At 33.7% G+C, this 16,092-nt stretch overlaps 2 protein-coding genes across 6 annotated transcripts; both read right to left on the reverse strand.

The window, feature by feature from the left end:
- Positions 1–2,533: 2,533 nt before the first annotated feature.
- On the reverse strand, positions 2,534–10,849 carry LOC137816598 (endo-1,4-beta-xylanase 1-like). 5 transcript variants are annotated; one of them, XM_068619800.1, is made up of 10 exons: positions 10,691–10,849; positions 10,544–10,604; positions 10,318–10,380; positions 8,344–8,670; positions 6,287–6,654; positions 6,042–6,198; positions 5,462–5,814; positions 5,079–5,256; positions 4,364–4,900; positions 2,534–3,866 (listed from the first exon to the last, which is right to left on the reverse strand). In XM_068619800.1, the coding sequence occupies exons 5-10, from the start codon at positions 6,649–6,651 to the stop codon at positions 2,751–2,753; spliced, it is 2,706 nt and encodes a 901-aa protein (XP_068475901.1). In that variant the 5' UTR covers positions 6,652–6,654; positions 8,344–8,670; positions 10,318–10,380; positions 10,544–10,604; positions 10,691–10,849; the 3' UTR covers positions 2,534–2,750. The 5 variants fall into 5 exon arrangements, with proteins under 5 accessions (XP_068475901.1, XP_068475899.1, XP_068475897.1 ...); XM_068619798.1 differs by lacking the exons at positions 10,318–10,380; positions 10,544–10,604; positions 10,691–10,849 and adding exons at positions 7,522–7,706; positions 7,816–7,886 and having other exon boundaries at positions 8,344–8,648; XM_068619796.1 differs by lacking the exons at positions 10,318–10,380; positions 10,544–10,604; positions 10,691–10,849 and adding an exon at positions 7,816–7,886 and having other exon boundaries at positions 8,344–8,628.
- Positions 10,850–12,962: 2,113 nt separating this feature from the next.
- Positions 12,963–15,016, reverse strand: LOC137816599 (endo-1,4-beta-xylanase 1-like). Its single transcript, XM_068619801.1, has 3 exons — positions 14,555–15,016; positions 13,405–13,772; positions 12,963–13,316 (listed from the first exon to the last, which is right to left on the reverse strand). The coding sequence occupies exons 1-3, from the start codon at positions 14,630–14,632 to the stop codon at positions 13,019–13,021; spliced, it is 744 nt and encodes a 247-aa protein (XP_068475902.1). The 5' UTR covers positions 14,633–15,016; the 3' UTR covers positions 12,963–13,018.
- Positions 15,017–16,092: the final 1,076 nt, after the last annotated feature.

Consider the following 16,092-nt stretch of genomic DNA (forward strand, 5'->3'; position numbering starts at 1 on the left):
GTTTAGAATATTTTAAGACCGATTCAATATAAATTTTGGTAACTATATTCAATCGTAGTGTTTTAATCTTTTACTCCTTCTCTTAGAAGTGGACGTTTAAGAAAAGATGTTCTGTTATAGGATTAACTAGTTTGTTGGAATGAAACAAACTTTAATCTAAATAAGAAAAGTTAATGGTAATTTTATACAATGTACTAGTTAATTTGGATATATGGATTTATAGAGTTTGATAAAGTATAAATTATATGATGAAATTGAGAATTGATATGTTTATAACTGTGTTATTGTATGTATACAATTAACCATTGAATTATGAATTATATGAAGAAAAAAAAAACTATAAAATATTGGTATTGAGTAAGAATGTTAAAAAATATAAGTTGGGTTGTTCTCATCTAATGTATCACTTGAGCAATATACAGATTCAAATTATGTACAATAATTATATTAACCGTCTTACATCGTTCTATTGAAGTCTTGATTGTTCAAGCAAATACAAATTTTGATTTATAACTTGAATGAAAATAAAGGTTTACACAATTCTATATGAGAATTGATGGACAAAACGTATTTTTTTTACATTTATATTCGTTTAAAGATCTTTGAATCTTTATATGTATATATTTATATTTGTAACTATATTAATGACTAGTGTGATAAAAACTTTTTTGCATTACACTTATAAAAAAAATTTGAAAAAGAAAAAAACTTTGTTTATAATTTTTTTTCTTTATACTACTACTTCATTTATATATATAGTTGGCAGGAATATGATAATTAATAGATTGGTGTGAATGATGAAAAACATGTAAAAAGACTACTGTTGAACCTTTTAAAATGATTGAGAGTATATATTAAGGTTGATGGTCATGTCTCATTAAAATAATTAAATTCGCAATGATGTCTATGTACATTATTCATAGATTTTACTCTAAATATTGATAGTATTTTTGTACTTCTCAAGTTTATTTTAGGAAAGATTTGTTTGACATCACACAATAAAAACATACACTTGATACCATATTATAATATTTAAAATTAAAAAATAAATTAAATATAATTAAAATATTATTTTATTAGTTTGTGAAGTATATGTTTTATACTATTTGTGTGGTATATCACCATCGTTTATTTTACTTTGAACAAAACAGTTAAACAATTCATCTAAAAAAGTAAACAATTGACTTAGAAATTTTATATGCACTAACCAAGTTTATTCTTTTAAGGTTATTATTAGTGGGATTTTATGACTTTCAAATAATAATTTTTTTCATAGATTTTATACGACTTCTATCACGTATTTGTTTTTTTTTCTCTTTAATTAATATCTAAATATATTGCAAATTATTCATATTATTTGATTTGTAAACCTACCTCAAATTGCATATAACATAGTAATGCTAGTGAAAACTTGCTTTTAATAATAATATTTATTAGAGCATCAAAATAAATTTAATTTGATACAATTTGATGAACTAATCGGATTAATTCGATGACTTGAGTTAAAATATGAATATTTATATATAAAAAAAATTTAAAAAATTAATTAGACTCAATTTTATTAGTGTGAAGAAGATATGATCAAAATAAATATATTTTATTATTGTTTTTACTTAATAATACTTTTTCATGTAATATTAGAAATCCCTAATAAGGTTCATATTTTATGGATATTGGTTTTTTTATAACTTTTGAAGTTATATATTGTTATAAGTTATACACTTTATTTTATTTCTATTATTATTTTGTTTCAATAATTGACGCACTTCCTTATATTTCTATTATTATGTATTATATTTTATTGTACAAATATATTTGAGTTTATAACTATTAAAAGTATTTTATTAACATGTTATACAAAACTAAATTATTTTGTTATTTTTTAATGTTTTATATATTTAAAAATAACTGACCATGGGTCAGTCCATTTGACTCATGACTCACTACGAAGGACGTGCGGGACAAGAAAATTTTGAATTTAGTGTTTCTTTTTACACCCATAATTTTCTTTTGGCACCTCAGATACTTACATTTTAGAGAGAGTCTAATCCAAAATGTATGGGTGTTAAAGAAATCATAGTGTATGAAGGGCAATTACTTCTTGCATCGGATCAATTTGATCTTACACCCGATTTTTATGTGAAATAACAAAAATGCCCTTAAATAAAAGGGAATGTGAATAAAAAATACTTTCGGAACCCTTTTCCTTGAATACCTTTCTGGATTTGGATTTTCATAATAATTTTCTGAATTCTTGAAATCCTTTTCTGGAATATGTTTCCAGATTTTCTTTTTTCGAAATTGTTTTCAGAACTTTTTTTTTTCATTTTGAAATTATTTTTACAGAATAAGATTTTGATTTTCGAATTTGCCCTTGGGAAGTTAGAACCTTGAATAGGAAGTCAAATTGGCCAAAAATGGCCCATAAAAATGTTGGCCCATGATAGACTAACCCGAATTCACAACATATGAAAAGTTTGAAACGAAAAACAACTAATAATAGAATGAGCCATAGGAATAGGATTGTATGCAGTTTATAAGATCAAACAAGTATCATTTTCATTTACTTTTCAGTTTCTTACAAGTATATTTATAAGCTGAAACAATATACTTTTTTGTCGAGATTTTGTGCAGTTGTGCATATTGCAGACAACTTAAATCCACAACAATAAACCACCAACACAGTGCTTCATCGAACCCAAGGATATAAAAAAGACACCAACTTTAGTTCTTGGGGTGAGGCAGAATGCTTATAAATCAATGGACAGCACCAGTGGCGTGTCACCTTTGTCAAGCACAAATGTCTTAGAAATTTTCTTTGATGGGGTCACAACTTGCACATTGTATGTTCCATGAAAGCCTCTGAAGTTGTATTGGCCTTGTTCATCAACATGGCCACGGCTGTGAGAAAGCCACTCTTGTTTTAGAGCTAGGAACCTTTTCCCTGCCTCATTGATGTCACCTTCTGCATTCACCAAGTGTGCATTGTCCCTACTCATAAACAGCTCCCAAAAACCCCACAGCATTATGCCTTCTACTGCAGGATGAGCCATGGCCTCACGTAGCATAACTTCAAGATCATCTGCTCTGACGTATTCATTGATGGAAGACACATCAAGCTCAGTGAACCATATAGGTAGACCAAGAATACCCAACTTGTCAAGGGAAGAACTCACAATAGGCCCTATTGGACTATCTATGTGGCCCTGAATTCCAATTCCTCCAACTGGGGCACCTTGCTCTTGCAAATCAAGAATATGATGGATGTACTTATCTGGACATGATCTGGTGTCACATCCATCCTCAACATGATAATCATTCACAAAGAGTGTAGCAGAAGGGTCTAGTTGGTTTGCAGTTTTGAACATGTTAGCCCTTATATCCTTGCCTAGTCTATCTTGAAAGAATGAACCATGCAGCATTTCATTGTTGACATCATAGTGATTAAACTTGCCCTTGTAACGAGTTAGAAGCCCGTTTAGGCGGTTCTGAATAGCCGTCATCAAATCGTTATTGTTCAGTGATTTGATCCACTGCTGAACTACGCCATCCACATCCCAGAAGATACAATGACCACGAGTTTGTATATTGTGCTTCTGACATAGGCTTAACAGATCATCAGCATCCTTGTAATTGAAATTCCCTTGTTGTGGCTCAGTCCAATACCACTTTAACTCGTTTCCAAACACAGCCCAGTTAAAATGCTTCACCATGAAATCAACAAAGTCCTCATTGTCAATGTTTGATCTACTGATGCATGTTCCAATTGGGAAATCATTCTGTGTTTGTCTAACTTGCACTGAGGTGTTAGCGTAGCTGCCAGAGTCCAGCCCAGAGAATTTCAGGATAACATCACGTTTACGTATCTGCATGAAGTAAATCAGTATAAATTACAATTTGTAAGAAAATAATGCAAAGCATCACTTATCCTATCAAAGAAGAATGGATTATTGATGTAATGATAAAGTACTACAGTCTGAAATATACTTAGCTTCATGTAACATTTATTTCCTGCCTGGAAAATTTTGTTTTGTTCATAATTAAAATTATGCTTTTTAGTAATCTTGAGCAATTCATGAAATATGTAAAAACAAAAGGAGGTAAACATGTCTCAGTATCATACATCAAGCAATCCTTTGGACAGGTTAATGGTAAATTTGGTAATCTATGTGCTGGTACCATGTGTCTGCATGGAACTTATTCTACATATTTTATTCTCTTTATGTTCGGGTATGGCCGAGGGAGGGGTATTAAGCAAATGTCACTCATTCAAACAAATTCAAGTGCAAGACAATTTTGGAACATTCCTTATGTTTCTGAAGATTCTCTAAGACAAAAGACATGCAGGGAAACTTGATCTCACCTTATTTGTTTGGATCTTTAAATATCTCAATCTTGCATGTCTATCCACAGGAAAAATTTGAAGTCCAGCCACCATTAAGTCCACCCCAGAAGCAGGACCTTGAACATAAACCATAACCTTTGATGGCTGCTTTTCAATTCTAAAGGACCCTCCAATTTCATGCCACGTGTTATCAGAAACCTCTGTTTGTCCTCCATTGACCCACTCGTTGTCAACACCAAGGGCAACATTCACATTCTGTGGCCCTGATGATCCTGAGACAATCCTGACCCAAGCAGACACTTGATAAGTCAAAAAGAGTTTCACTTTATCAGTGATGATCTGAGCAGGACCCATCCATGTTTGTGTTCGATTAGTTACAAGGATGTAGCGCCCACTTAGGAGTTCACTAGGACCAAGAGAATCTCTTGCCATTGGTGGAACTATATGTGGTGAACCAGTTTTAACACTTAAAGTGCAATTGCCAAGGGGAAACCATCCATTGGTGCCATCAGCTAGAGTGCTGTTCTCAATTATATTAACCCCAAAAGTAACATTCTGCAAAACAAAAATCAACTTTTTAGGTGCTTGGAACATAGAACTGACAGCACAACCAAAGTATTTAAGGCAACAGCTAAGCTCATAAGCAATGCTTGTGCAAACCCAATTTTCAGGAAACACTAGCATTAATGTTATCAAAGTAATTTACTAAAGAAGAATGCTCCAAATGTACAACCTTTACATCTGGTGGGGATGAAGGAGGTGTTTTAGCTGCATGCTTTAAGACCAAATTATTGAGAAGAATGTCAGTGCCTGGAGGGGGCCCCTCTAAATAAAGGACCACTTTTGATGGAGAACCATTTAGAAGGAATTTTCCCTGCATAGTAACCCAATCTTTATCTGTTGCCTGCAAACTTCAGAACACACCAGCTTTGTTCAGCAAGCCGAAGAAATGGTAAAGGAGCATGCTAATGTTCTTATATCACTAAAACATACTACAGAAACTTTTTTTTTCTGTTTTGTTTATCAAGAATCAAGAATCAAGAATAACAAACAGTCATGTTATGCCTCAGATTCTATGTGAAATACAGTTATAGAAAAAAAAAGACAGATACTAACTTTGCAATGCCTATATATTGTTCTTTAAGATCTGGTGCTTGGACCCACAAAGTAGCACGTACATCAGCAGTAGATACATTGTTTCCAAAGATTCTAACTGAAGCAGTGACCTCATAGGCCAGCTTGCGCTGCACGCGTCCAGTGATATCTTGCTGGATTCCATTCCAGTTCTGTGTGCGTTCTGTTGCAGATGCAAAGAATTTCCCTGATTTTGGAACAATTTTCCCATCATTCATGGAATCATGCAACATAATCTTGCAGCCTCTTCCAGACCAGTTATTCAGACCATCATCAAATTGCGGGTTGATGATGATGTTGTCATCTCCCGCTGAAACACATGCTGTGCTTGTGGTCTTTTAAAATAAGAGGAAAAAGGTACATTTAGTAGTTGAAAACATACAGATTCCACAGGACATATAATTACACTAACAAATATTCATTGCAATTTCAATCTAACCGTAGAAAGTAATAACCAATGTACAAGAATGAGCTTGATATTTATCAGAGTACTAAACTATGTCAATATGTAGAATTGCACAAAGAAATAACATTTCCAAAAATAAATAACTTCATAACATACATTATTATTTGGAGTGGAACAGTTTATCTCCACTGATCGTATGAGCAGGTCAACTCCAGGAGCAGGTCCTTCCAAATAAAATACAACCCTATCAGGCATAGTTGACAATGAGAATGTCCCTTCCAACTTTTGCCAGCTATCCTTATTAACAGAAGTTCTGTAGAAAATCATGGAGATGTAAGGGCGTTTTCCTGAATTTCTTTAAAGCAAGGAATTAGATACAATGAAACCACAAATCTTCATACCTTCCAATGAACAAGTAACTAGTAGCTGAATCATGATATTCTAGTTTCAGAGTAGCTAGAACATCACTAGATCCCTGAGAAAGACTGGATACTCCCACACAAGCCAAAACTGTGTAAGTGTAACCAGTGGAAATTCTATCTGTGATGTCTTGCTCAAGGCCTTGCCAGCATTCCTTTCGGTCAGTGATAACAGCATAATTAGCACTCAACTCCCTCGAAATTCCTCCTTGAGCACCTGTTTCAGCTGAAATCACATAGCCAGAACAGGAATTGAGATGCCAGGAGCTCAGGCCACTAGAAAAGTCATGATTAAGTAAAATATTTGCACCCTTGCTCCCACTTGGATCAGAAATGTTTCCTGCCATGATCTGTCAAAGAAAACAATATCAGAGAAAACAGACAAGAAAGAACTCTATGCATGGTTTATACAGGTTGTTATGATTTAGCATATTGGGTAGAACTCTCATAAGTCTCTGGTAGGACTCCAAGTATGAGTTTGTATCCCACGTTGAGTAAAAATAATCAAGATAAGCAGTATATAAAAGAAAGACTCACAAACTTATTATCTAAAGTTTTAAGTTGGAGGTGGTGTTTTGGTCTCTTATATAGAATGTTCATGACTCATTGGTGTCAAATTTTCCTGGTCTTTCCCCTTGCAAGGACCCAAGAGTCCCAAATGTGACCTTCCGTAAATAGCAATTGGGGAGGAGGGAAGGAATTCAACGGTTCCACTTTTGAACTGTACAATATATTGTTTTATCTGCTGGCTAATTATAGTTATTTTATTTTGCCATGAGAAAACTTAAGAATGTTTCATATACTTCCACTTTCTTATACTAAGGTCGTACTTAATTGGTTGCAACAATGGTCCTTGTAAGCTAGCAACTTACAAATATCTAACAATTATAGTTTGCATAGTTTTACACATTTATAAATCCAACACAAGAAACTGGAGACATCTCAGTAGCAGTAACCTTACATACCCTTCAGAAGAAAAAAAAAACTAAATTCAGCAATGAAGCTTCCCTTGTCAGAGTCTACCAAATTAGGCAGTGGTTAATGCAGGAAAACCTTCATTAATAAAAGGACTAAGCTGGCTAATCAAGGAGTGCTAAAGCAAAAATGACAGAGACATGAACAATTCATAACTAAAAAAATATGAATCATTAAGCAAAGACAATGTGAATGATTTTGTTTTGACGCAGGAAGAAACTACCCTCAGGGGTAGAATATACCTGAGATTGGTTATGCTTCCTGTGAGAGTGAAACTTAGAGATTCTGCTTGTGAAGCAGCAGGCAGAAAACCTCTTCATTATATACCCTCTTCCTCAGCAAATTTGTGAGTGAAGGCTACGGATAACACTGGGGCCAACCAGACAACTTGATCCCTCATTTGGATATATTATTATCCAACCAAACCCTTTGGGATCAAATGAATTTAACAATCAATCAACATTAACAGACCCTTTCAAACAAACCAAACACCTAAAAAGTTAAAAAATTGAAAGTAGCTTTCTTGAATCTCCTACCTCTGTTCTTGCCTCACTAGTGCTTTTTGCTTTATCTTGCAGATTAGTGATACTTGAATTGGAATGGAAGCCTAAGTAAGGATGAAGGGTAGGAAGTTAAGAATGGAATATTAAAAAATCTGATCCAATTGGATGAGTCTTTGATTACAAGATTTTGCAGTGTTAGGTGGAATTGGCTTTTCTATCCGTACTTATAACACAATGGATCCAATTTACTCCGTATATATATGAACATAAAAACTTGAATTGAATTGCAGATACCCAACAAGACACAACAACACTACTGCTACTATAATGCAGTCTCTATAGCATCTTGCAACATTCAAATTCCAAAGAAACCAAAATTCTAAATACTATGTTTATGTCCTTGTACTAAAACTTTGTGACTTTGCTCTTAATCTTACAAGTAAAACCACGTTTACAAGGTTTGTTTATATCATAAGATATAGCTCGTAAGTTTGTGAATATTTGGAATCGTGCCGTTGAAAAATAAAATAATAAATTATGGAATATGATATGACGCATTACCTAAATCAAAATGAACTAGTTGTTGTTTGTGTGTCTCCGGTTCGGTCCAACGAGAAAAGGAGCGGTTCGTACGATTAGGAGGTGGTGCTGCTGTGAGAAACGCTGCGTTTGTACCTTGACTATGAAATTTGTCATTGGATGAAAAACGCTTCATGTGAACATGCGCATAATTATCTCAATATCTCCTCATCATCTTCATAACAGGGTAAATCCATTTGATCTGCTCTGATCAGTTCTTTCCAATAACTCGGAGGCGGATCGGAGAGGGAAAAAAAACTCGTAACTTGGAGATCGTAACTCGACTCGGAAGAGTTACTATTCGAGTTTCTATACATAAGATAATTCATTAAACGGTCCAAATTAGTAAGCTATGACTTTTATTTAGGATAAGAAAATGTGTTGGAGATGAAAATAATTTGTAATTTTTTAGATGGGTCCAAAAAACCTAATTTTGAGTAAGCTGTTAATTTTATTTAGGGTTTCAGAGAGTAAACTGTGAATTTTATTTAGGATTCCAGCTGCACATAACAGAGCACATCTCATATTTAAATTTTGAATTAAGTTTTATTAGGTTAAAATTGAAATGGGCCTTAGGCCCAAAGTTATGTCTCTTAAAATTTAGGTTTAGACATGTGCTGCCATCATCTCTTCCTTCCTTATGCGCGGCGCCGTCGCAGCTCCTCCTTCCTTACGCGCGGCGCCGCCGCCACAGCTCCTTCTTCATACTTCGCCGACGTCACAACATGCGTTTGCGGTGGTGCGCGAAGGCGGCGGCGAGCACAAGCGGCGCATTAGGGTTTTTTTTAAACCGCGTCATGGATCGCGGAAGCTCATGGATCGTTCGATCCAACCCTTGGATTACTGGATCGCTCCGATCCAGAGAGGGTTCGATCTCACCTCCGATCCAACTCGTTTTTGCCTAAAAAGATCGTAAAATCGCAAGATCGGCGAGTTAACTCGCGATCTTGACAACATTGGTTCTTTCAAACCTCAGACTCAGCCAAATGGACCTCCTTCAACTCTCACCAACTGAATAACTTCATCTATGTGATTCCATTATATCAGTAGAGTCAGGATCGTCTCATTCACAGGACACTCACAAATCAATACATCCTAATAACAATCTCAACACGGTATTCTCTTTCCTGAAAATACTATGTCTTGATTAGAATTCATATTTTGAACCTCATAATATCCAACATCAAATAATCAAATCATACCAATGTTTAGAATTTCCAAAATACCCAACAATTCATCGACTAATTATATAAATGTCTAATTAAAGAGATTTTCAATTAACTATACATGAAATAAAAGTTTACATACTTTATAAGAAAAACTATATAGAAATAAATAAATCAATCTTTTAAAAGCGAATAAAAATTAGTTTAATATTTTTATTTTATTTTATTTTTTTATTTTACTTTAACTTGAGCTAGAATTCGTTAGATTGAGCTAAAATTCACCAGAGAGCACCCAGAATTTTAGCTTGAGCTAAAATTCGCTAGCTTGAGCTAAAATCCTCCAAAGAGCACCCATAATTTTAGCTTGAGCTAAAATTCGCTAGCTTGGGCTAAAATCCTCCAGAGAGCACCCCAAAATTTTTAGCTTGAGCTAGCACTTACTAGCTTAAGCGAAATATGCAGAAAAATTCTGCATAACTTAATATACCTATTAGATTATAAATCAATATCTCATTCACATTGACACAGTTCCTGTTCAGCATGATACAATCACTCTCATTGAATCATTGAGTTATTATGTCCATTTATACATATATATGATTTCTAATTCCAAAACCATTTAAATCAAACAACCAATTCTCAATCACAACACTTTCAATTTCAAACAAACTACCATCTACTCAGAACAAGAAATCTTGCAACAAAATCTAGAATTGGTGACCCCGTCACACTCACATTCAAATCTTCTAACCTAGGGTTCTATTGAAGATTTTAAACTAGCTTCCCTTACCTGGACTTTAGCAGATGCTCACTAAGAGCTCCAAACCCACCAAAAGCTTAAGGATACCCTAACCTGCACCATAGAGTCCTGATCACAAATCTAACTACATCACTAGGACCCTGAGCTAACAGAGACTAATTCTGAAGATAAAAACCTCACATGCAAACTTAAATTAAAAGGCAACCCAATCAGATCAAAACTAACTCAAAGGAAAAAGAGCCAAGAATGAACTTACTCTATCTAAGATTTTGATCGGTCAAACTTGTAGAATTCACTGCCAGGAGTCCAATGGCAGACTTTGATCATCAAATTGATGAAAGAGGAGGTCAGAATCTAAGAGAGAAGGGAGATGAAAGGAAGAAGAGAACAAAAATGAACATACTCTATGAAAGATTCTGATCGGTCAATCTTGTAGATCTCGCTGCCAGGAGTCCAATGGTGGACTCCGATCGTCAAACAGATGAGCGAGAAGGTCAGGATTTTAGAGAGAAGGCAGAGGAAAGGAAAAAAGAGTTTTTAGAGAGATAATGGTTCTTTTTATAATGAAAACTGAATAACTAAATTTCTATTTATATAGCCTTTTCACTTTAATAATAAAATATTCAGGTGTCATTTTAATTGTACCATTTCTACTCTAAGACTATTTTTCTTGGTCCTTACAGAAACAATCCTAGAGAAAAAACATAATAATACTAACTGCATATTTTTATTGTTGGGAATAAAAGAAAAAAAAAAGAAAACTAAATATATTGACATAAAACACCCAGTTCAAGCTAGGAATGTATGTTTAACATGTCCAATTTGAAACGAAAATGTTGAAATATTGAAAGTGATAAAATTTTAGTAGAGATATTAACGATATGAAAAAAAACTACTTGAAGGAGTTTTGAATAAACCAAAATTAGTTTTCTCATAAATGCAATTGATCTTAATGTGCTCGTTCATGGAAAACCTAATTAGCAACTATTTGAAGAGCAAATTGATTATTACGATAGAGGAGTTTGGACATTCAAACGGAATGTGTAAGGTTTTGATAGTTTAGGCAACAATATTTAACTTTCGATGAACCACGGGAAATAGTGGGTTGCTTCTTGAAGCGTCAAGAAATGAGAGAGTCATTGAGATAAATAGAGAATCTTGTAATTGAACATTAAATATTTGGGCAACCAACCCAATAAAAATTCCTAAAGGCTTTGAGTTGGAGGGAGTTGGTTGCTGACAGAAAAATACTTGAGTTGAGTGTTTTCTTTAAGTAATGAAGAATGTGACATATAGTTTGTGAATGAGTTTTGGTAGGAGCATATATATAAATTGACTAAGATTATGAACAACATGTGTGAAGCCATGACAGGTAGTGGTTAGATAGATTAATCTACTGATGAGGTGACAATAAGTAGATGCATCAAAGAGAGGTTTGTCGATAGTGGCATAGAGCCGAATGGAATAGTCCATGAGTGTAGAAATTGGACAAGAAACGAGCATGCCACAATCTGAGAGAATGTTAAGAGTGTATTTTCATTAAGAGATGTAAATACCAAACTTATTCCAAGCAACATCAAGGCCAAGAAAATATTTAAGTTTACCAAGATCCTTTATTTTGAAAGTGTCATCAAGAAGTTGGGTGATATGTTGTATTTCATAAATGTTTATATTTTCAAGAACAATATCACCAACATTAACAAGGAAATTTGTGGTCATTAATCTAGAAAAGTTGAGAAACAAGGAATGATCATATGCATAATGGTGGTAACCATGGCTGAGAAGAAATGAAGAAAGTTGAGAATATTACACTTTTGATTAGCTTGTTCTAACCATTATCAGTAACGTTAGAGCTTGCATACTTGATTGGGAAGAAAGGGAGTAATGGTGGGAGGTAAGTGCATGTAAACCTCTTCATGTAGTTCATCATGTCAGAATTGTTGACATTAAAGTGCTTAAGGTACCAATTATAAATGGAAGCTAGAGCAAGGAACAATAGAAAGTTTAGAAATAAGGAAAAAAATATCAAGGTAATCTAACCCTTTGATCTGGTTGTAACCTTTGGTAACAAGGCATGTTTTATATCTTTTTATACTTCCATCCACATTATACTTTATTGTAGCGAGGGTTGGAGGAGTGTGTGTATGTTGATGAAATGGAGCCAATTTGATTAACTTGGGATGTTAAAGGTGTATTCAATGGTTGTTGAATTAAAGTTAATAGAGCTTGATATTACTAAAGTGAAAAGTGAATCTCTTGGAGCTCCTTAGCAGTAGCCTTCTTACCTTTCTCTATGATTTTTCCTTCATCAATCACAACACTATTGGTGAATGAAAATTTGTCATGGTATAATCAATGTCCCGAAGGAAACCCATGTTTTCTATAACACACATGAATAATATGTCCATTCTTACCACAATGAGTGCAAATTTTACCATAATGAGACACACCTTGTTGTTCTTGTGATCAAGGTTGGAAGGAAAGTCATGTTTGTGAAAAGATGTACTCTCAGTGTGTCCATTTCAGCCACAAAAATTACAATTTGAACCCGAGCCAACAATATTGATATAACTATATTTTGTTGTAGTAGTGACATTAGTGGTTAAAGTCTTGTTCATTGATAATTGTCTTTCTTGTTAAGCAACTTATGAAAATATTTTTATGAGAACATGAGATTGAACAATTGCATGTTGATCATTAAACATGCATAGAAATTGTATTTCCTAGTCCTCTATCTTTCTTTGAGCAATGATGGATGCAACCTTGCAAGTACATTTAACAACGCTTGCACAAATTGGATCCAACTAAAAATTCTTCCACTTGTTTTATAGAAAATACATGATGGATGCAACCTTGCAAGTACATAACATACATTATTATTTGGAGTGGAACAGTTTATCTCTACTGATCGTATGAGCAGGTCAACTCCAGGAGCAGGTCCTTCCAAATAAAATACAACCCTATCAGGCTTAGTTGACAATGAGAATGTCCCTTCCAACTTTTGCCAGCTATCCTTATTAACAGAAGTTCTGTAGAAAATCATGGAGATGTAAGGGCGTTTTCCTGAATTTCTTTAAAGCAAGGAATTAGATACAATGAAATCACAAATCTTCATACCTTCCAATGAACAAGTAACTAGTAGCTGAATCATGATATTCTAGTTTCAGAGTAGCTAGAACATCACTAGATCCCTGAGAAAGACGGGATACTCCCACACAAGCCAAAACCGAGTAAGTGTAACCAGTGGAAATTCTATCTGTGATGTCTTGCTCAAGGCCTTGCCAGCATTTCTTTCGGTCAGTGATAACAGCATAATTAGCACTCAACTGCATCGAATTTCCTCCTTGAGCACCTGTTTCAGCTGAAATCACATAGCCAGAACAGGAATTGAGATGCCAAGAGCTCAAGCCACTAGAAAAGTCATGATTAAGTAAAATATTTGCACCCTTGCTCCCACTTGGATCAGAAATGTTTCCTGCCATGATCTGTCAAAAGAAAACAATATCAGAGAAAACAGCCAAGAGAGGACTCTATGCATGATTTATACTGGTTGTTATGTGTTTAGCATATTGGGAAGAACTCTCATAAGTCTCTGGTAGGATTCCAAGTATGAGTTTGTGTCCCAGGTGAGTAAAAATAATCAAGATAAGCAATATATAAAAGAAAGACTCAAACTTATTATCTAAAGGTTTTAAGTTGGAGGTGGTGTTTTGGTCTCTTATATAGAATGTTCATGACTCATTTGGTGTCAAATTTTCCCGGTCTTTCCCCTTGCAAGGACCCAAGAGTCCCAAATGTGACCTTCCATAAATAGCAATTGGGGAGGAGGGAAGGAGTTCAATGTTTCATATACTTTCTTATACTAAGGTTGTACTTAATTGGTTGCAACAATAGTCCTTGTGAGCTTGCAACTTACAAATGTCTAACACTTATGTTTGTATAGTTTTACACATTTATAAATCCAACACAAGAAACTGGAGACATCTAAGTAGCAGTAACCTTACATACCTGCAGAAAAGAAAAGAAAAAAAAGCTAAATTCGGCAATGAAGCTTCCCTTGTCGGAGGCTACCAAATTAGGCAATGTGGTTAATGCAGGAAAACCTTCATTAATAAAAGGACTAAGCTGGCTAATCAAGGAGTGCTAAAGCAAAAATGACAGTGGCATGAACAATTCATAACTAAAAAAATATGAATCATTAAGCAAAGACAATGTGAATGATTTTGAGTTTTGACACAGAAAGAAACTACCCTCAGGGGTAGAATACCTGAGATTGGTTATGCTTCCTGTGAGAGTGAAACTTAGAGATTCTGCTTGTGAAGCAGAAGGCAGAAAACCTCTTCATTATATACCCTCTTCCTCAGCAAATTTGTGAGTGAAGGCTACGGATAACACTGGGGCCAACCAGACAACTTGATCCCTCATTTGGATATATTATTATCCAACCAAACCCTTTGGGATCAAATGAATTTAACAATCAATCAACATTAACAGACCCTAAACCCTAAACAGACCCTAAACCCTAAACAGACCCTTTCAAACAAACCAAACACCTAAAAAGTTAAAAAATTGAAAGTAGCTTTCTTGAATCTCCTGCCTCTGTTCTTGCCTCACTAGTGCTTTTTGCTTTATCTTGCAGATTAGTGATACTTGAATTGGAATGGAAGCCTAAGTAAGGATGAAGGGTAGGAAGTTAAGAAAATCCACAATACAAAAAATAATACATTAAGAACATTTTCGTCTTTTCCATTGGAATTCGGTACGTGCAGGAAGCAATTGGCTCATTCTAATTCTATAATAGAAAATCTAAAATTTAAAAAATACATTTTGAAAAAATAAATTGGAATAGATTTTTTTGTTCCTAAAATAAAATTCTGATATAAAATTGAAAAATTAAAATCTCAATTCCATAAAAGTAATTTTAGAATAGAAAAAATACAGTAAAAAAGAAATTTCAGAAAACAAAATAGTGGAATGTATTCTGAAAAAGAAGTTCCAAAAATCAGAAGAAAGTTCTGAAAATCTAAATCCAAAATGTATTTTAATCTGTATCTCTTTTATTTAAAGGCATCTTTATCATTTAACATAAAAATGGGGTGCGTTAAGTAAAGGAAGTAATTGTCAAAAATCACTTAAGCAACTTTTCTCTTCAGCAGTTTAGAGACAGATATTATAAAAATGAAATCTTATAGGACTCTTACGTCAATCAAAATTACCGTTTATACTTATAAATTAACTCATACCAATTACATAAAGAATTACACTCTAGTGGTAATTTTAACATACATAATCAAAATGTGTTTTTTTTTTCTTGAAGTCGTTACTTTTAATATTTCTAAGTGCATACAGAAAAATCTTATGAAACATAAATAAATATACATTTTCATTATATATTTTAATAATTTTTTGTCGATAAATATAATAAAATTTCATTTGTCATAAATGCATTTTCATTGTTTAATTCCACGAAGTTTATCGGAATATACAACGGAAACTTATTGTAGTAAAGTCACCCTTAATAAAAAAAAAACATTTTTATTGCGTATTTCAAAGTATACGATGGAAGCAAATTTTAGACAGTACATATCGTGATGGTTACTAATAATAAAAATATATTTTCATTAGAGAACAAACATTTTTTGTAGGTATTTTGATAGATATTTGTTTACATGTAGTGAATATATATTTTTTTCCATGTTTTGACGCTGCAAAAACGTATTTTGATCAAGAGTATTTTTGTCAAAAACAATTAGAAACCTTCTATAAAAGAACCTCACTATTTGTAATGATTACATGACAATTATT

This window comes from Phaseolus vulgaris, chromosome 1 (genome assembly GCF_000499845.2).
Source record: "Phaseolus vulgaris cultivar G19833 chromosome 1, P. vulgaris v2.0, whole genome shotgun sequence".
Classification (NCBI taxonomy): domain Eukaryota; kingdom Viridiplantae; phylum Streptophyta; class Magnoliopsida; order Fabales; family Fabaceae; genus Phaseolus; species Phaseolus vulgaris.

Bases quoted from the DNA above. Each gene is read 5' to 3' on its own strand.
- LOC137816598 (XM_068619796.1), bottom strand. From the start codon at position 8,497: ATGAAGCGTTTTTCATCCAATGACAAATTTCATAGTCAAGGTACAAAC. The intron at 5,815-6,041 runs GTATGTTATGAA...TTATTTTAAAAG, and splicing joins GTTCCACTCCAAATAATAAT to ACCACAAGCACAGCATGTGT. The intron at 3,867-4,363 runs GTGAGATCAAGT...TACTTCATGCAG, and splicing joins TAAAGATCCAAACAAATAAG to ATACGTAAACGTGATGTTAT.
- LOC137816599 (XM_068619801.1), bottom strand. From the start codon at position 14,632: ATGAAGAGGTTTTCTGCCTTCTGCTTCACAAGCAGAATCTCTAAGTTT. The intron at 13,773-14,554 runs GTATTCTACCCC...TTCTTTTGACAG, and splicing joins GGAAGCATAACCAATCTCAG to ATCATGGCAGGAAACATTTC. The intron at 13,317-13,404 runs GTATGAAGATTT...GATTTTCTACAG, and splicing joins AGTTACTTGTTCATTGGAAG to AACTTCTGTTAATAAGGATA.